Genomic DNA, 15,781 nt, shown 5'->3' on the forward strand with positions numbered 1-15,781 from the left:
TAGTGTATGTGTACCGTATGTTAGTTCCCTATTCTCCGACTGATAGGTAACCTTTGAATTTTCCCTTCCCTTCCCTTCCCTTCCCTTCCCTTCCCTTCCCTTCCCTTCCCTTCCCTTCCCTTCCCTTCCCTTCCCTTCCCTTCTCCCCAATAAACAGAAGAAATGTGTTGCTCCCAGTTCTGGAGGCTGGAAGCCTGAGATCAGGGTGCCAGTGCAGTCGGGTGAGGGTCCTCTTCCGTGTAGCAGACTTCTTATATCCTTGCATGGCGGAAGCTAGATTTTCTTTTTAGCCATTAAAAATATTGCTACAAAGAACATTCTAGCATATAACATTGTGTAGTTGTGGAAGTATTTTTAAAGGATAAATTCCTAGGAGTAGGAATGCCTAATTGAAAGGGTATGAACATTTTAAGTTGTAATAGTTTTTGAAAATTACCACTTTTTTAGGTTACTTTCCTTCTAGAGTATAAGCAAGTTCATTAATTTATTTTATTTCTGCTTTTATTTTTTTATTAGTTTCAGGTGTACAAAACAATGCAATAGTTAGACATTTGCGCACCTCACAAAGTGATAATCCCTCTACCCCCACTACTACTCTGACATATGTAGCTGTTACAATTCCATTGACTCGTTCCGTACGCTGTCCTCCACATCCTGCGACTATATATATAATTGTAGTTGACATTCATTGTTATTCAGCTTCAGCTTCGGGTGCACAGCCCAGCAGTCAGACATCCACACCGTCCATGAAGTGGTCTCCCTAATGCAAGTTCATTAATTTATATCTTTGTCTATCCTGATGGTTCCAGTTTAAAAATCATTGTTTTTGAAGTACATAGAAAAGAAAAGTACACATGTCATATGTAAAACTCAACCTGAACACATGCGTGTAACCAGTACCCAGAGGAAGGCACAGAGCATGAGCAGCCCTCTGAAGTCCCCTTTGTGCCACATTCAGTCCCTGCCCGCCTCCATGAGCAACCGCTATCCTGGCTTCTAACAGCAGGCGTTACTTTTGCCTGGTTTTCTTCATTTTATAAAAAGGGAATCATATAATGTGATATTTTCATTTTAGTTTTTGTGAGTCTGGTAGATAAAAATAATCTCATTGCTCTTTTAACTTGTATTTATCTTCATAATGACTGAAATCACTATTTTTGTGTATATCTAAAAGCTTTTTTAAAAAAACTAACAAGGCTGAGATGTTAGCCTGTTAGCACACAAAATAAAAGACTGAAAATAAAACAAAGCGAGCCCCCAACAATAGGATTATGATCATCTGTGTCCAGTAGTCATTCCCATAACTAAGTTTCTCCACCAGCTTTCACATTTCCTCATTCAGCAAATACTAACGGAAGAACTTTACAGACATGGAAGTTCACATTTTGATACGAGTCTCTCTATACCCCAAGCAAAGATGGGCCTGAGGCTGGAATTCAAGTCCTGAATGGTACTGGGACTAAGAATTCCAACAGAGATTGGGAATCCCAGATCTAGAGCCAGTGCTTGAGGTCTGGGTTAGAAAACAAGCAGAGAATGCCTACAAAAGATTTCCCAGTCATGAGATCAGCTAGAACAAAAAGGTGCCCAAGACCCAAGTAGAGGAAATTACCATCATGCTTATTAGGAAAACTATTTTTTTGCCTAACAAATTTTTTAAGCTCGATAATGAGGTTCATGTTTTTAAGAGATAATTATGTAGTTTTCCTAATGGTTAAAAAAAAAAAAAATATATATATATATAATATACACACATACATATACATATGTATATACACAAACACATATGTATGTGCATGCATGTGCGTGTGTGTGTGTGTGTGTGTGTGCGTGTATAGAGAGAGAGAGAAGTATCAACCAGTTGTTTAATAAAGCAAAAGTTATATTTTCATTTTGGAAAGTCAGTATAATTATCATTAAAGTAAATAGTTTAAGGTAGTGATTTCTAAATGTGAGCAGTTAGAATGAATAAAATAAAAAAAGTAAAACTGGGCTTGGTTATCATACTGTATCTCTAGTATGAAGAAATGAAAATCAGCATAATAAAGACTTAGAAATCCTGCAGTGCAGAAACCTATTTAATTTTGTGTAACCTGGTTTTGTGATCATAAGAAACCTATTAATATCTTCTGGGACACTAGAAGTCTGCAGAACATAATTTGGAAAACACTATGTGTATTTAAGCACTATTAATTCAAATACATAGGATGCAAAAGTTTGAGTGATATGCCAAAAATCTTATTTACAGAGTCCTAGTAAGAATTGTCATTAAAGAATGAATAATAACTTAATAAAATAGTAACTGACTATCAGCATTAAAAAGGACATGAGAGTAGAGGTTTTAAAAACTTCTTTATCAGATGTTTTCCAAATATTTTCATTTAATCTGTGGCTTATCTTTTCATTCTCTTAACAGTAGGCTTTTGAAGTGCAGAAATGATGAAGTCCAATTTATTATGTTTTTCTTTTATGGATTGTGCTCTTAGTGTTTACCTGAGAAATATTTACCTAATTGAAGGTCACAAGGATTTTCCCCTATGCTTTCTTCTAGGAATTTTGCTTTAAGTGTTCAAATTCTTTTTTAATGTAAGTTTACATACACATACACTTTGGTACTTTTGCTTTAGTAGGCACATAATTTACATATATAGTTTTACAACTCGCTCTTTTTCAGTATTTATTAAATCATAGTATTTTCATGTCAGTACAGTTAATTCTTTTGAGTAGCTGCATAGTATTCCACCAAAGATTATACCACAATTTTATAATTTTATTTAGTTTTTGTTCCCTTGCTGGAGACAGTTGTTTCCAATTTTTTCCTACTGTAATTAATGCTCAAGGTGTATTTTAAAATTCAGTTAAAAATTTAATTCTTGCAAATCTGTTAAAGGCTTTTATAAAACAAACATTTCATCTTTGTAGATTGTGAGGCACACTCAAAACTTTAAATTTTTGATATACATTTCTAATTTTTTTTGTTCAAATATAGGGTGAAGTTATGATTTAAACAATTATTATTTAAATTCTTTAAAAATAACTTCCCATTTTCTACCATAATCTTAGTGGATTATGCTCCCCTCTTTGTTCATACAGTCGTGTTTGAAATAATAGGCATGTTTAGAAAGCTCTGGTTCTACTAATGTTTTATCCTAATTCCTCAATTTATGTGACTTATTTTATTTGAGTTATCTTCCACCACTTCTATTTCTCAAGTCTTTGTGAAAAATTTTTGATCTCTGTAATAAGATTATAATAGTACCTAAATAGTTAATTAGATTTGTGAAACACCTTTTCCATGACATCCCATTTGTTGATTTTTTTTCCCTCCAAAATTACATGGAATGAATTTAGGGGAAATTTTAATGTTTCTTTTTGTTCTTTGTATTCTGTTAATGCTATTTCATTTTTCCATGACAGATTCAAAAGCTTTGTGACAGAGTAGCTTCATCTACTTTACTGGATGATCGAAGAAATGCCGTGCGTGCTCTCAAATCATTATCTAAGGTCTGTAACACTTTATCAGTTATTAAGTTTATTAAGTTGGATATTAGTTACTTTAACATTTTTCTTTTGTGCAGAAATATCGCTTGGAAGTGGGTATTCAAGCTATGGAACATCTTATTCATGTTTTACAAACAGATCGGTAAGTCTGTTTAATGATTTTTCTCCCTAATTTTTTTTCAAATTTTAGTTAATTTGTTTTAGAGTCACTATTCAAGAAATGATTGACATAGTAAGGCTGTTGAGTTTTTACTTTAGTTGTCATTTCAACAAATGTTTAGTGGACGCTATGCTAAGTATAAAGGCAGACATAATCTCAGCTCTCAGGGATTGAGAATTTTCCACTACTATACAAATCAAATGAAGTAACTGCTGATTAAAGACTTACGATCTTGGATTTGAACTGGCAAATGAATATTTTGATATTCACTTAGTTATAATATAATGTACTAGTCTATAATATAATACATATTATATCAGTTATCCAGACTTGCTTGTTTTAGAGAAGTAAACTGTACTAATAGAGTGAAGTGTTCATTCTGAGCATGTCTTAAGAGAAAGATCACTCAGTCTATTTTTAGCTCCTTGAATTTCTCTTTAAGAGATGGTTTTAAATCTGCAGCTTTGGTTTTAACTAACAATCGTGTATCAGTACCTTTCAAATCGTACTTCTAATCAAATATATCTTACAAGCGTTAGCTGCTCAGTGGTCATTCCTACTATATCAAGATCTCTCACAAGTACCTCAAATTCTAAATGTTCAAAAGTTAATTTATCTGTGGTTGTCCTGCTCCTAACTGCCTCCTCCCCAACCCCATCCCCGAATCCCCTTCAACCAACTGCTTTTTGACCCACGTTCATCCCAGTTGATAGCACCTTTCCATTCAAGCAAGAAACTGGAGGATTTGTGCTGAACTCATCATTATGCCCATCCAGACTAAAAAAAAAAAAAAAAACAGCTGAAATCCATGAATTTCTCTCAATTGCCTTTGTCAGTCTTAGTTCTGGCCCTCAGAATCAATCACTTAAACCATTTTCCTAGCCTTTTGCTGCGTAACAAATTACCTTAAAACTTAGTGGCTCAAAATAATAAATATTTATTATCTCACAGTTTCTGTGGATCAGGAATTCAGAAGTGGCTTAGGAGGTGATTCTGGCTTAGGGCTTCTCATGAGGTTGCAGTCAGCATGTCAACCAGGAATACAGTTTACATCTGAAGGCGCGACTGGGACTGGAAGATCTGATTCCAAGATGGCTCACTCACACTGCTGTTGGCAGGAGGCCTCAGTACCTCACCATGTTGTTCTTTCTATAGGCTGCTTGAACATCCTCATGATACGGCAACTCGCTTCTCCCGGAGCAAGCAGTCCTAGAGAGAGAACAAAAAGAAAGCCACAGTGCCTTGTAGGACTTCGTCTCAGAACTCACATACCATCAGTCCCGCCACATGCTATTTGTTAGAAGCAAGTTAGTAAACACAGCCTGCACTTAAGAGGAGGAGAATTAGTTTCCGTCTTTTGAAGGGAGCTGTTATCAAAGAGCTTTTGGAAATAGTTTAAAACCACCACCACGTTCAAACTGTGTTCTTTGCCTCTGATCTCTTTGTCCTTCCCTTCAGTCTATACATTGCAAGAATTATCTGTCTGAAATGTAAATCTTCTCTCACTTACCTATGTAATGCATTTCACCAGCTCAGTGCAGTGTGAAGTCCAAGTTTATCAAACAAAATAAAACATACAAGCGTTTTAGAGATCCGGGTACTGCCTGTCTTTCTAACCTGACAGCCTCTTTTTCCGTTATATTTCAGCAATGCCCAGCTGCTTTTTCACACCAGTTAGAACCTTTCCTTTTCTCCTCAGACCATGTAACACGCATGGGCTATCTTTTGAAAGCCAGCTAATTCTAGTGCACTTGAGTAAATGCACTGGATGTTTCAGAACTGTGTGTTATTAACACTATAGTGGGCAACTATGGTAGGCAGGATAATGCCCCCTCAATGATGTTCACCTCATAATCACCACAACCTATGAACATTACCTTGGATGGAAAAACAGACTTTGCAGATGTGGTTAAGTTAAAGACTTCGAGATGGGGAGATTATGCTGGATTATCCAGGTGGGCTCAGTTTAATCCCAACGCTCCTTAAAAGTGGAACAGGAAGCAAAAGAGGAGGTCAGAATGAGGTGATATGAGAAGATCTCCCTGTTGTTAACTGGTCTTCTAGAGCTGGAAAAGGCAGGGTTCTCTGTCTTCTGTTTTTAGAGTGTTCTGTGAGTGGTTTGGTTCTTTTTTTTGTTTTTTGTTTTTTTAATTCAATGCAAAGATCTGTGTTCTGCAGCTGTTTCCTTCCACTTCTCATCTTCATTACTGTTGAATGCTTTTCCTGGCCTGGCCTGGCCAGCTAACATATCAGAATCCTTCCACTGGATCCCCTTCATCACTGGCGGCACCACAGAAAGCTATGTTCCCTTTCTTAGTGTGGCTTGAAGCTCTCCATCTGTCGCTGGGTCTGCTTCCCTTACAGCCACCTTGAGGAGGGCTGCCATTCTCCTAAGTCCCACACTCAGGACCTGAAAGTTGTCTGTCTCTCCCTGGTGGAACTAAACCATGACACCTCAGTAGTTGTTTTTTTTAATTGAGATATAATTTGTGTACCATAAAGTTCATCTTTTTGAAGTGTACACATCAGTGGATTTAGTATCTTCACAACGTCTTGCAACCATCATCTCTGTCTAATTCCAGAACATTTTCATCACTCAAAAAAAGAAATCCAGTATCCATCAGCTATCATGCTCTATTCCTTCTTCCCCTCAATGCTTCGCAAACACTAATCTACTTTCTGTCTCTATAGATTTGATTATCTTGGACATTTTATATAAATGGAATCATAGAATATGTGGCTTTTGTCTGGCTTCTTTCACTTAGCATAATATATCAAGGTTCATTCATGTTTCACATGTATATTAGTATTTCATCCTCTTTTATGGCTGAATAATATTCCATAGTATGGATATACCACATTTTGTTTATCCATTCATTAGTTGATGGATATTTGGGCTATTTCCATTTATTGGCTATTATAAATAATGCTGCTATGAACATTCATGTACTATTTTTGTGTGAACATGTGTTTTATACATAGGAATGCATTGTTGGGTCATGTGGAAACTCTGTGTTAAACTTTTTTGAGGAACTGCCAAACTCATTTTACATTCCCACCAACAGTGTATGAAGATGCAATTTCTCCTCGCCAACACTTGTTATTGTCCTTTTTTTAATGGCTATCCTAGTGGGTATAACTTGGTATCTCACTGTGGTTTTGATTTGAACTTCCCTAATTTCATGTGCTTATTGACCATTTATATACTTTTTTTTTTTTTTTTTGAGAAATGTCTGCTCAAATCCTTCACCCATTTTTAAATGGGTTACTTGTCTTTTTATTGTTGAATTGTATATATACTCTGGATACAAGTCCCTTGTCAGATTTTTGATTTGCAAACATTTTCTCCCATTCTTTGGGTTATCTTTTCACTTTCTTGATAGTGTTTTTAATTTTGACAAAGTCTAGTTTATCTGTTTGATCTTTTCTTGCTTATACTTTTGGTGTCATATCTAAGAAATCATTGCTTAATTCAAGGTTTTGAAAGTTTATGTCTCTGTTTCCTTCTAAGAGTTTTAATAGCTTTTGCTTCTTATGTTTAGATATTGTGTCCATGTTGAGTTAATTTTTATGTATGGTTTGAAGTAGGGGTCCCACTTCATTCTATTGCATGTAGATATCTAGTCCCAGCACCATTTGTTGAAGGACTATTCCTTCCACATTGAATGGTTTTTGCATCCTTGCCAAGAATCAGTGAAATAAAAGTTAGGCTTTATTTTTAGACTCTCTATTCTGTTTACCTATATATCTATCCTTATGCCAGTGTCACATAGTCTTAGTTATTATAATTTTGTAAGTTTTGAAATTGGGAAATATAAGTACTTCAACCTTTTTTTTCTTTTTCAAAATTGTTTTGGCTACTCTGGATCCTTTGCATTTCCATACAAATTTTATGACCAGCTTGTCAATTTCTGCAAAAATAACAGCTAGGATGTTTATGGGGATATGTGAATCTGTTTATCAAGTCTGGGTATATTAGCATCTTAACAATATTATATCTTCCTATCCATGAACACAGAATGTCTTTTCACTTATTTGAATTTTGGGCTTTTATATTGAGCATGTATCCTTCAACTTTGCTGTACTGTTCAAAAGTTTTTTAGTGAATTCTGTAGGATTTTCTATATACAAGAATGTCACCTGTGAATAGGTATAGTTTTATCTCTTTCTAATCTATATGCCTTTTGTTTCCTTTTCTTGCCTAATTGCTCTAGCTAGAACCTCTAGTTCAATGTTAGGTAGAGGTGGCTAGAGGGAACATTGCTATCTTGTTCCTGATCTTAGGAGGATTTAGTCTTTCACCATTACATTTTCCTAGATTCCTTTTATCATTTAGAGGACTTTCTCTTCTATTCCTAGTTTCTCAGTAGTGGTTTTGTTTTGTTTTTAATTAAAGTTTATTGGGATGACTGGTTAGTAAAGTTACATATGTTTCAAGTGTACAGTTCTGTAATATATCATCTGTATATCACATTGTGTGTTCACCACCCAGAGTCAGGTCTCCCTCCATGACCATATATTTGATCCTCTCAATAGTGTTTTTAAAAGATGCCCCTCAAAATTTCTCAAAAACAAAATGATAAATAATAATTTCAAAACCCACTTCATTTGACATTTACATCCTCTCATTGTAATCCACTTTGTCTGTCATCTTTGCTTTCATCTATCACTCCTAATCACTTCTTCATATTCCCTGGGTCTTTGTGACCTGTATCTCATTCTTGCTTTTCATTCTAAATGCCATCATCATCTATCAGGCTTTCAAAATTTGTCTGTTTATGAATGACTACAAAACATACTTCCTGATATTATAAATAGTACATATCTGATACTATAAATAGTACATATTTACTGTAAGATATTTTTTTTATTTTTTTAGAAAATAAAGTATGGAGCAGGGAAACAAACTCTAGTAGTCCAACTATATGTAACAGTATTATGCTTATATAAACATATATCAAACATTTTATATATATGTTTATATATATGTATACGTATGTGTATGTGTGTGTATCACAGAACATATATAAACATACACACACCCATAAAATTTCCTGGGTATTTTTGCTGGTTTTTTTTTATTTTTTTTACTAATTCTGCTGGTTTTAAAGTTATATTTATTTTACAAGTTTATTCATAAGATTAAAATATATATAAACACACGTGAATATATACTTATTTTTTGCTAGATGGGATCACTCTGTACATTAATTTTTATGTTCAGTATTTTCCTACAGGCATTAAATCAAGGGTGTTTTCATTACCATGTCATTAAACATTCTTTGAAATACATTTTTTATTGCTGCTGTATGGATGGATTTACCATATTTTTTATTGGAAATTTAGGTTGACTCTGATTTTTCACTATTATAAATAAATCTTTATATATTCTTCATAGTTGCACTCTGATATTTTCTTATGATAAATTTTTAGAAATGGAATTAATATTTTATACAGTCTTGCTAACTAATTGTCTAAAAATGGTCATAATTCACACTCTAATTAGCAGTGTGTAAATGTAATAATTTCTTTTTGCAGTTCGGATTCTGAAATAATAGGTTATGCTTTGGACACACTTTATAATATAATATCTAATGATGAAGAAGAAGAAGTAGGTAAGTTTCTTTTATTGTAGTTTTTGTACATAAAAGTTACTGGATTGTACCAATTTCACTGGTTTTAAATACATTTTACAAATTTATTTATATGTATTCTTCTTTCTTTTTTCTAATCAATAAAGGAAGACATAAGCCTAGTTTTAGAAAAGTATCTTTAGGATGATTGCTTTGTGTATAATTTGGAGATGGAATTGGATTCTTCTTTTTTAAAAAAAACATTTACAGCTCTGTTTGGATTTGGTTTCAGTTAAGTATCATGAGTATTAGTAATCTCTGGATTAAATAAACATTTTTGGCTATTGACTGAAAAATTAAACTTTTATTTATATGTTATCTGGTAAGCAGTATGAAGTTAGAGGGTTTTTTCCTAATAAATACTTAACCTTTTAACATAGGACTCATGTTAATTTATAAAAAGCAACAATTTATTAAATTTAGAAATTATTTTTACATTAAGTCTGTTTGGTGTAAAATGATATGAATCAGTTTGAAATCCACACATTTCTTTTGTGTATCCTTTGTCTTTTTTGTTCCAAATTACTTGTGTACTTAAAATAAGGTAGTCTGTCATTTTCTTAATTTATTTTATTGTTAGTAGTATGTGAAATACTTGACTGGAAGTCTGTATACATTTTGTTCTATATGCATTCAATACCATTTCACAGTCCTGTTGATGAGTTCATTTCTTATATCAGATTGGCTATTGCAGTAGGACATAGTGGGTTTTTCATTATTCTAGACCAGGGGTGTCCAAACTGCGGCCCGCGGGCCAACTGCAGCCCGCAATCCATTGTTAATTGGCCCGCAGCAAATTCCAAAAATATATTTAGTTTACTTAAATAAACCAGGTGAGGCAATACGTACTTCACCTCGAGTGAGTGGCCCGGCTGTTTGTATATTTTACGGCATATGGCCCTTGGTAAAAAACGTTGAAAAAAGTTTGGACACCCCTGTTCTAGACTATCAGAAGGGTGGACATATTAAGTCTAATTTAGACTGAAATTATAGGATCTTTCAAAATTCTGAGTAGACAGGTCATAAAGAAATGTAGATGATACTGAATTTGCAATGTTTTTTTTCAAATAAAAGTAGAACAGAAACATGTAGATATTAACTTCACAGAATATCAGTAATGGGAACACTCAAAACTGGGTTGTGTTGAGTAGTCACAATTTCTTACATTTAAATATCCTTTTTCTTAAATTTTTATTTCTGTGACATCTAACTTATAACTTAACTTTATTCATTTCTCAGAGCTGAAAAAATCTTTAGTAAATATAATTTGGTGCCCATGGGCAAAGAAGCTGTCAGTCACATGACAATACTTTAATACGCACAAGAACACACTGTAAAGAAAAAGATACTTATTTTGTCTAGTTATTTCTCAGATGAGAAAATTGGGTGCAACACACTTGTTATAATAGATTAAAAGACTTTTTTTTGCCATTTCAGATTAGAAATTTATCTGTTTTCCTAGTTTATTGCAGATGATATTTCTTTTTAAAAAAATTGGTATAGCGGCAATAATTTTTAGGTAGGTGGTTTTCATTTGTTATAAATTTATAATATAATCATGGTCAGAGTCCAATTTTTTGTTTCTCTTTATGTATTTGACTCTTTATTTATTTAAATTTATTTTACTTTATTTTATTTTATTGGGGAATATTGGGGAACAGTGTGTTTCTCCAGGGCCCATCAGCTCCAAGTCGTTGTCCTTTGATCTAGTTGTGGAGGGCACAGCTCAGCCCCAAGTCCAGTCGCTGTTTTCAATCTTAGTTGCAGCCCACCATCCCATGCGGGAATTAAACTGGTAACCTTGTAGTTCAGAACTGGCACTCTAACCAACTGAGCCATCCGGCTGCCCCTGGTTTCTTTATTTTTAATTCAGCATCCAAAAATAATCCTTCGGATAAACAGGATAGATGATTCTTAGGAGAAACAGTACTAGAATCACTTTTTCAGGGGAAGATTAAGATAGGAACTTAAACTTTCATCAAAAGATCATTCTTAGCTGACATAATGCACTTCATTGTAGAGTTTTTTGCGTTGGGGATATTTTATAGCCCTTTAACTTATTGGTAAATCTGCCTCGTAATCCTGAATATATAGCATATGGTATATCGCTTTTGGGATATCTCAGGTATTTGAGTAAAATGAATATGAGTCCCTTCTTCCAAGAGATGGTATTGCTTATTTGACATTTTAAGGTCTTATTTGTTTTATTGTGAATTCTGACACATAAAGCTGTTTTCTTTATCACCCACTTTTTATTTATGTTATTTATTTATCTATCTATCTATCTATCTATCTACCTGTCTATCTACCTTTTCAGATGATGTTGAAGGTAAAAGATTGCATTTACATATGCATGATGCTTTTAGGCATAATTTCTGATAACATAAAAAGGACACTGTCAAGTTAGGTTTTTTCTGGCTAGTAAAAAAATCTTGAGACTTATTTCACAATATAAGAATTCCTTATTTTAAGAGGAATATCTGATAATTTTATATTGCTATTTTTTCTGTCTATGACTAAATCTATTTATTGTCCAGAATACAGAAAATATTCTAGTGCATCTTTTACCAGAATTGAAGCTACTTCTCTGGTAATTTTGAATTAGTTTTAGTTATTGTGTACTTCCTGGAGAAATATGAGGCAGTTTATTTAAAAATAAAAATAATATTTGAATATTTATGCATACATACTTGTATGCATACATATGAATTTTACCTATATTCGATAAGAACTGGAAAGTATTCCAGTTCAGAGAATACTTATGTGTTGATATTGTCCCTTTAAAATAATGCATGCAGTAATATCTGGTTACTGACATTTTTTATATTCTTAGAACTCACCAATATTGTCTTTTTTTCTGGTGGTCTGTTTCAAGTTCCATTAACATTGCTATTTCTTTAACTCATAATTAAAGTACTCAAGTTTTACTTGATTTGTTTTACCATTTTTTCCGAGATCCTTATCTTTTTAAAATAAAGAAGGGAATATCCTTATCTAAAGGAGGTTTAAAATGGTACATAACAAAGTTGCCTATACCTAACAAAAAACTAACAAAGACATTAACTTATTAAGTTGTATATAGCATTATCTTTTGTGACATTTGAACCCCTTGTTTGAAAGCAGAACATAACACAATATTATGCCTTGACTTTGACAATAAGCTGTTTCCTTGTAGGGTAGTACAGATTAGTAGTTGTTTCTATTATTGTTTCATCTTACTTGTGTGGAGCATTAAACTTTGCAGTGCTTTTGTGCCCATTATCTTATTTGATCCTCATAGCACCCTGTGAGGTAGGTGATATCTTTCTGTTTTCTAAAAATGAAAGCCTAGAGACCACTTAACTTACATAATATCATCTAGTAAGTAGTATAACAGTATTTTTTTGACACATTCTTTTTTGTTTTTGTTTTGTTATTCCATAGGTTTCTGATTTAATAAATTGTGGCCATTTTACTAACTAGATTCTTTATTAAATCTTATAATTTATATAACTAGTTTATAGAGGATGCAGACAAATGTTAAAAAAAATGTATAGCTGTACTTTTTTAACTAATTGACCACAGTGTAAAAAATTTCTTGATATTCCCTCACTCTGAGTTAGGTCAACTTTTTATTTTTTTTAACTTTTATTTATTTTAAATGTGTTTTTCCAGGACCCATCAGCTCCAAGTCAAGTAGTTGTTTCAATCTAGTTGTGGAGGGCGCAGCTCACAGGGGCCCATGTGGGGCTCCAACTGGCAACCTTGTTGTTACGAGCACCTCGCTCTAACCAACTGAGCTAACTGGCGGCCCCAGAGTTAGGTCTACTTTTATTGCAATATCTCTTTCTACAAATTAGTTTTGTCCTCCATAATATGGGTTATGATTTTTGATACGAAGTGAAGTTAAAAAGAGAAGTTTTTTGGATATTGATTATACCTATGGAAAAAATACAACTGTAAATCCACTTGAAAAATAAATGTATACATATTTAATTAAAAGCCAATCATATAAATAAGACTGAAATGTTGCCAGAGGTATATAAGGACTTTTTAAAAAGCAGTCTTTAATTTTATATACCTGTTTTAGGTGTATTTTCACTATGGTAGCAAAGCGCCAGTTCTTATTTTTTCATTTATCTTACAATAAAGGGTCATTTACTTTTACAGATTATATTAAGTATAGCATGTGCTATATAAAACATAGAATGTAAAAAATATACTTAGCTCTAGGAGTTTTAAAATAAGTATATTGATGAAAGAGGATGGTTTACTTGGCTCATACCTTTGCTTACTTGTAAAGTAGGTATAATTTTTCATTGGGTCTAGTTTTGGTTTACAACTTTTAGATATAATTAATGTAACCATTTCTAGTAGTTTTATTAATAGCTTAATAGATATAATTTTTCGTTGGGTCTAGTTTTGGTTTACAAGTTTTATATAATCAATGTAACCATTTCTAGTAGTTTTATTAATAGCTTAATTTACTGCTACACCAAAATAGCTTTGTACATTACTTGAATTGCTTAGCTAATTTTTGCGGGACTCTACGTAAAATTCAAAAGTGCCGTCTTATGATTACAACTTAAAGGAAACAGAGTTTATCTCACTAACAGCTTTTTAAAATTGGCAATATTAAGCCAGAAGGAACCATAGATCCTTGGAACAGAATCACATCTCACTAGTTCATTTCAAAACATAGATCTTAACTATATACTCTTTTTTCTTTTTTAAATTCTTTTTTAATTAAAGCTTATTGGGGTGACAATTATTAGTAGAGTTACATAGATTTCAGGTGTATAATTCTGTAATACATCATCTCTATGTCACATTGTGTGTTCACCACCCAGAGTCAGTTCTCCTTCCATCACCATATATTTTATTCCCTTTATCCTCATCAACCACCCCCCGCCCCCCTTACCCTCTGGTAATCACTGAACTATTGTCTGTGTCTATGAGTTTTTGTTTCTCATTTGTTTGTCTTGTTCTTTTGTTGTTTTTGGTTTATGTACCACATACCAGTGAAATCATGGTTCTCTACTTTTTCTGTCTGACTTATTTCACTCAGCATAATAATCTCAAGATCCATCCATGTTGTCACAAGTGGTACTATTTCATCTTTTCTTATGGCAGAATAGTATTCCATTGTGTATATATACCACATCTTCTTTATCTAGTCATCGGGATATCAAAGGACACTTTGGTTGTTTCCATGTCTTGGCCACTATAAATAAGGCTGCAATGAACATTGGAGCACATATATCTTTACGGATAAATGTTTTCAGATTTTCTGGGTAGATACTCAGGAGAGGGATTGCTATGTCATGTGGTAATTCTATTCTTAATTTTTTGAGGAACCTCCATACTGCTTTCCATGGTGGCTGCACCAATCTACATTCCCACCAAGAGTGTATGAGAGTTCCTTTTTCTCCACATAGGTACTAAACTTATGGACCTTGGGTTCAAAGAGCATTTTATGAATTTGACCCCAAAGTCAAGGAAAGTAAAAGCTAAAATAAATGAATGGGACTATATCAAACTAAAAAGCTTCTGCACAGCAAAAGAAACCATCAACAAATAAAGAGGCAACCAATCGAAGGGGAGAAGATTTTTGCAAACAACACTTCTGGTATGGGGCTAATATCCAAAATATATAAGGAACTCATACAACTAAACAACAACAAAAGAACAAACAATCCAGTTAAAAAATGGGCAGAGGACCTGAATAGACATTTCTCCAAAGAAGACATACAAATGGCCAGTAGACATGAAAAAATGTTCAACATCACTAATCATCAGAGAAATGTGAATAAAAACCACAATGAGATACCACCTCACACCAGTTAGAATGGCTATCATCAACAAGACAAATAATAACCAGTGGTAACTATATACTCTTAAGCTTCAGTATTTCATACAGTATTGCTACAGAATAAATGAAATGTATTAACTCCTTGCTAAATCATTAGTTTGTGCTCAATGCAAACATTGAATTAAACTTTTGTTTGTGTTAAGTCTGCATTCCTTAACGTGTAGGACAAGTCCCAGAGTACTCTGTATTAAAAGAGGTCCATAGTTAAATAAATAAAACATACTATATTCCCCTCCGAAGCATCACAAAATTTACATTATTGTAGTAAGTGCTGAGAATCCTGCAGTAACGAATCCTTTCAGTCTTTGTTTAATCCAAATACATTTGTGCACAGGAGCTTGCTTTTCTCAGATACCTATTAACATGCCACACTATTCTGCATTTTGGGAAATACCAAACAAGACTTAAACCCCCAACTTAGTTATTTGCATTTATCCACATAAATAGTTCAGCGTTTTAAAATGTTTCATAGGAAGAATCCATCAAGTCTATATATGCTTTTCCTCCCCCTTTTTAGATTACCTTACAAGTTTTAATATTCTCAAATGTCAATGATTTTTATTTTGAGCTTTTCTCTAGAGGTCGCAATCTTTCAGCCCAAGGGCATTGCCCATCTTAAAAGCAAAATTATTTGAC

General features: G+C 33.3%; 1 protein-coding gene across 2 annotated transcripts in view; it reads left to right on the forward strand.

The window, feature by feature from the left end:
• Nucleotides 1–15,781, forward strand: part of USO1 (USO1 vesicle transport factor) — a 72,825-nt gene that overhangs the window by 10,818 nt on the left and 46,226 nt on the right. For both annotated transcript variants that reach the window (XM_019720581.3, XM_019720566.3), the window contains exons 2-4: nt 3,418–3,504; nt 3,579–3,643; nt 9,200–9,276. In XM_019720581.3, coding sequence (XP_019576140.1) covers nt 3,418–3,504; nt 3,579–3,643; nt 9,200–9,276 — 229 coding nt within the window. The remainder of the gene's footprint in view (nt 1–3,417; nt 3,505–3,578; nt 3,644–9,199; nt 9,277–15,781) is intronic.

This window comes from Rhinolophus sinicus, chromosome 1 (genome assembly GCF_057876585.1).
Source record: "Rhinolophus sinicus isolate RSI-liver-muscle chromosome 1, RSI-T2T, whole genome shotgun sequence".
NCBI lineage: Eukaryota > Metazoa > Chordata > Mammalia > Chiroptera > Rhinolophidae > Rhinolophus > Rhinolophus sinicus.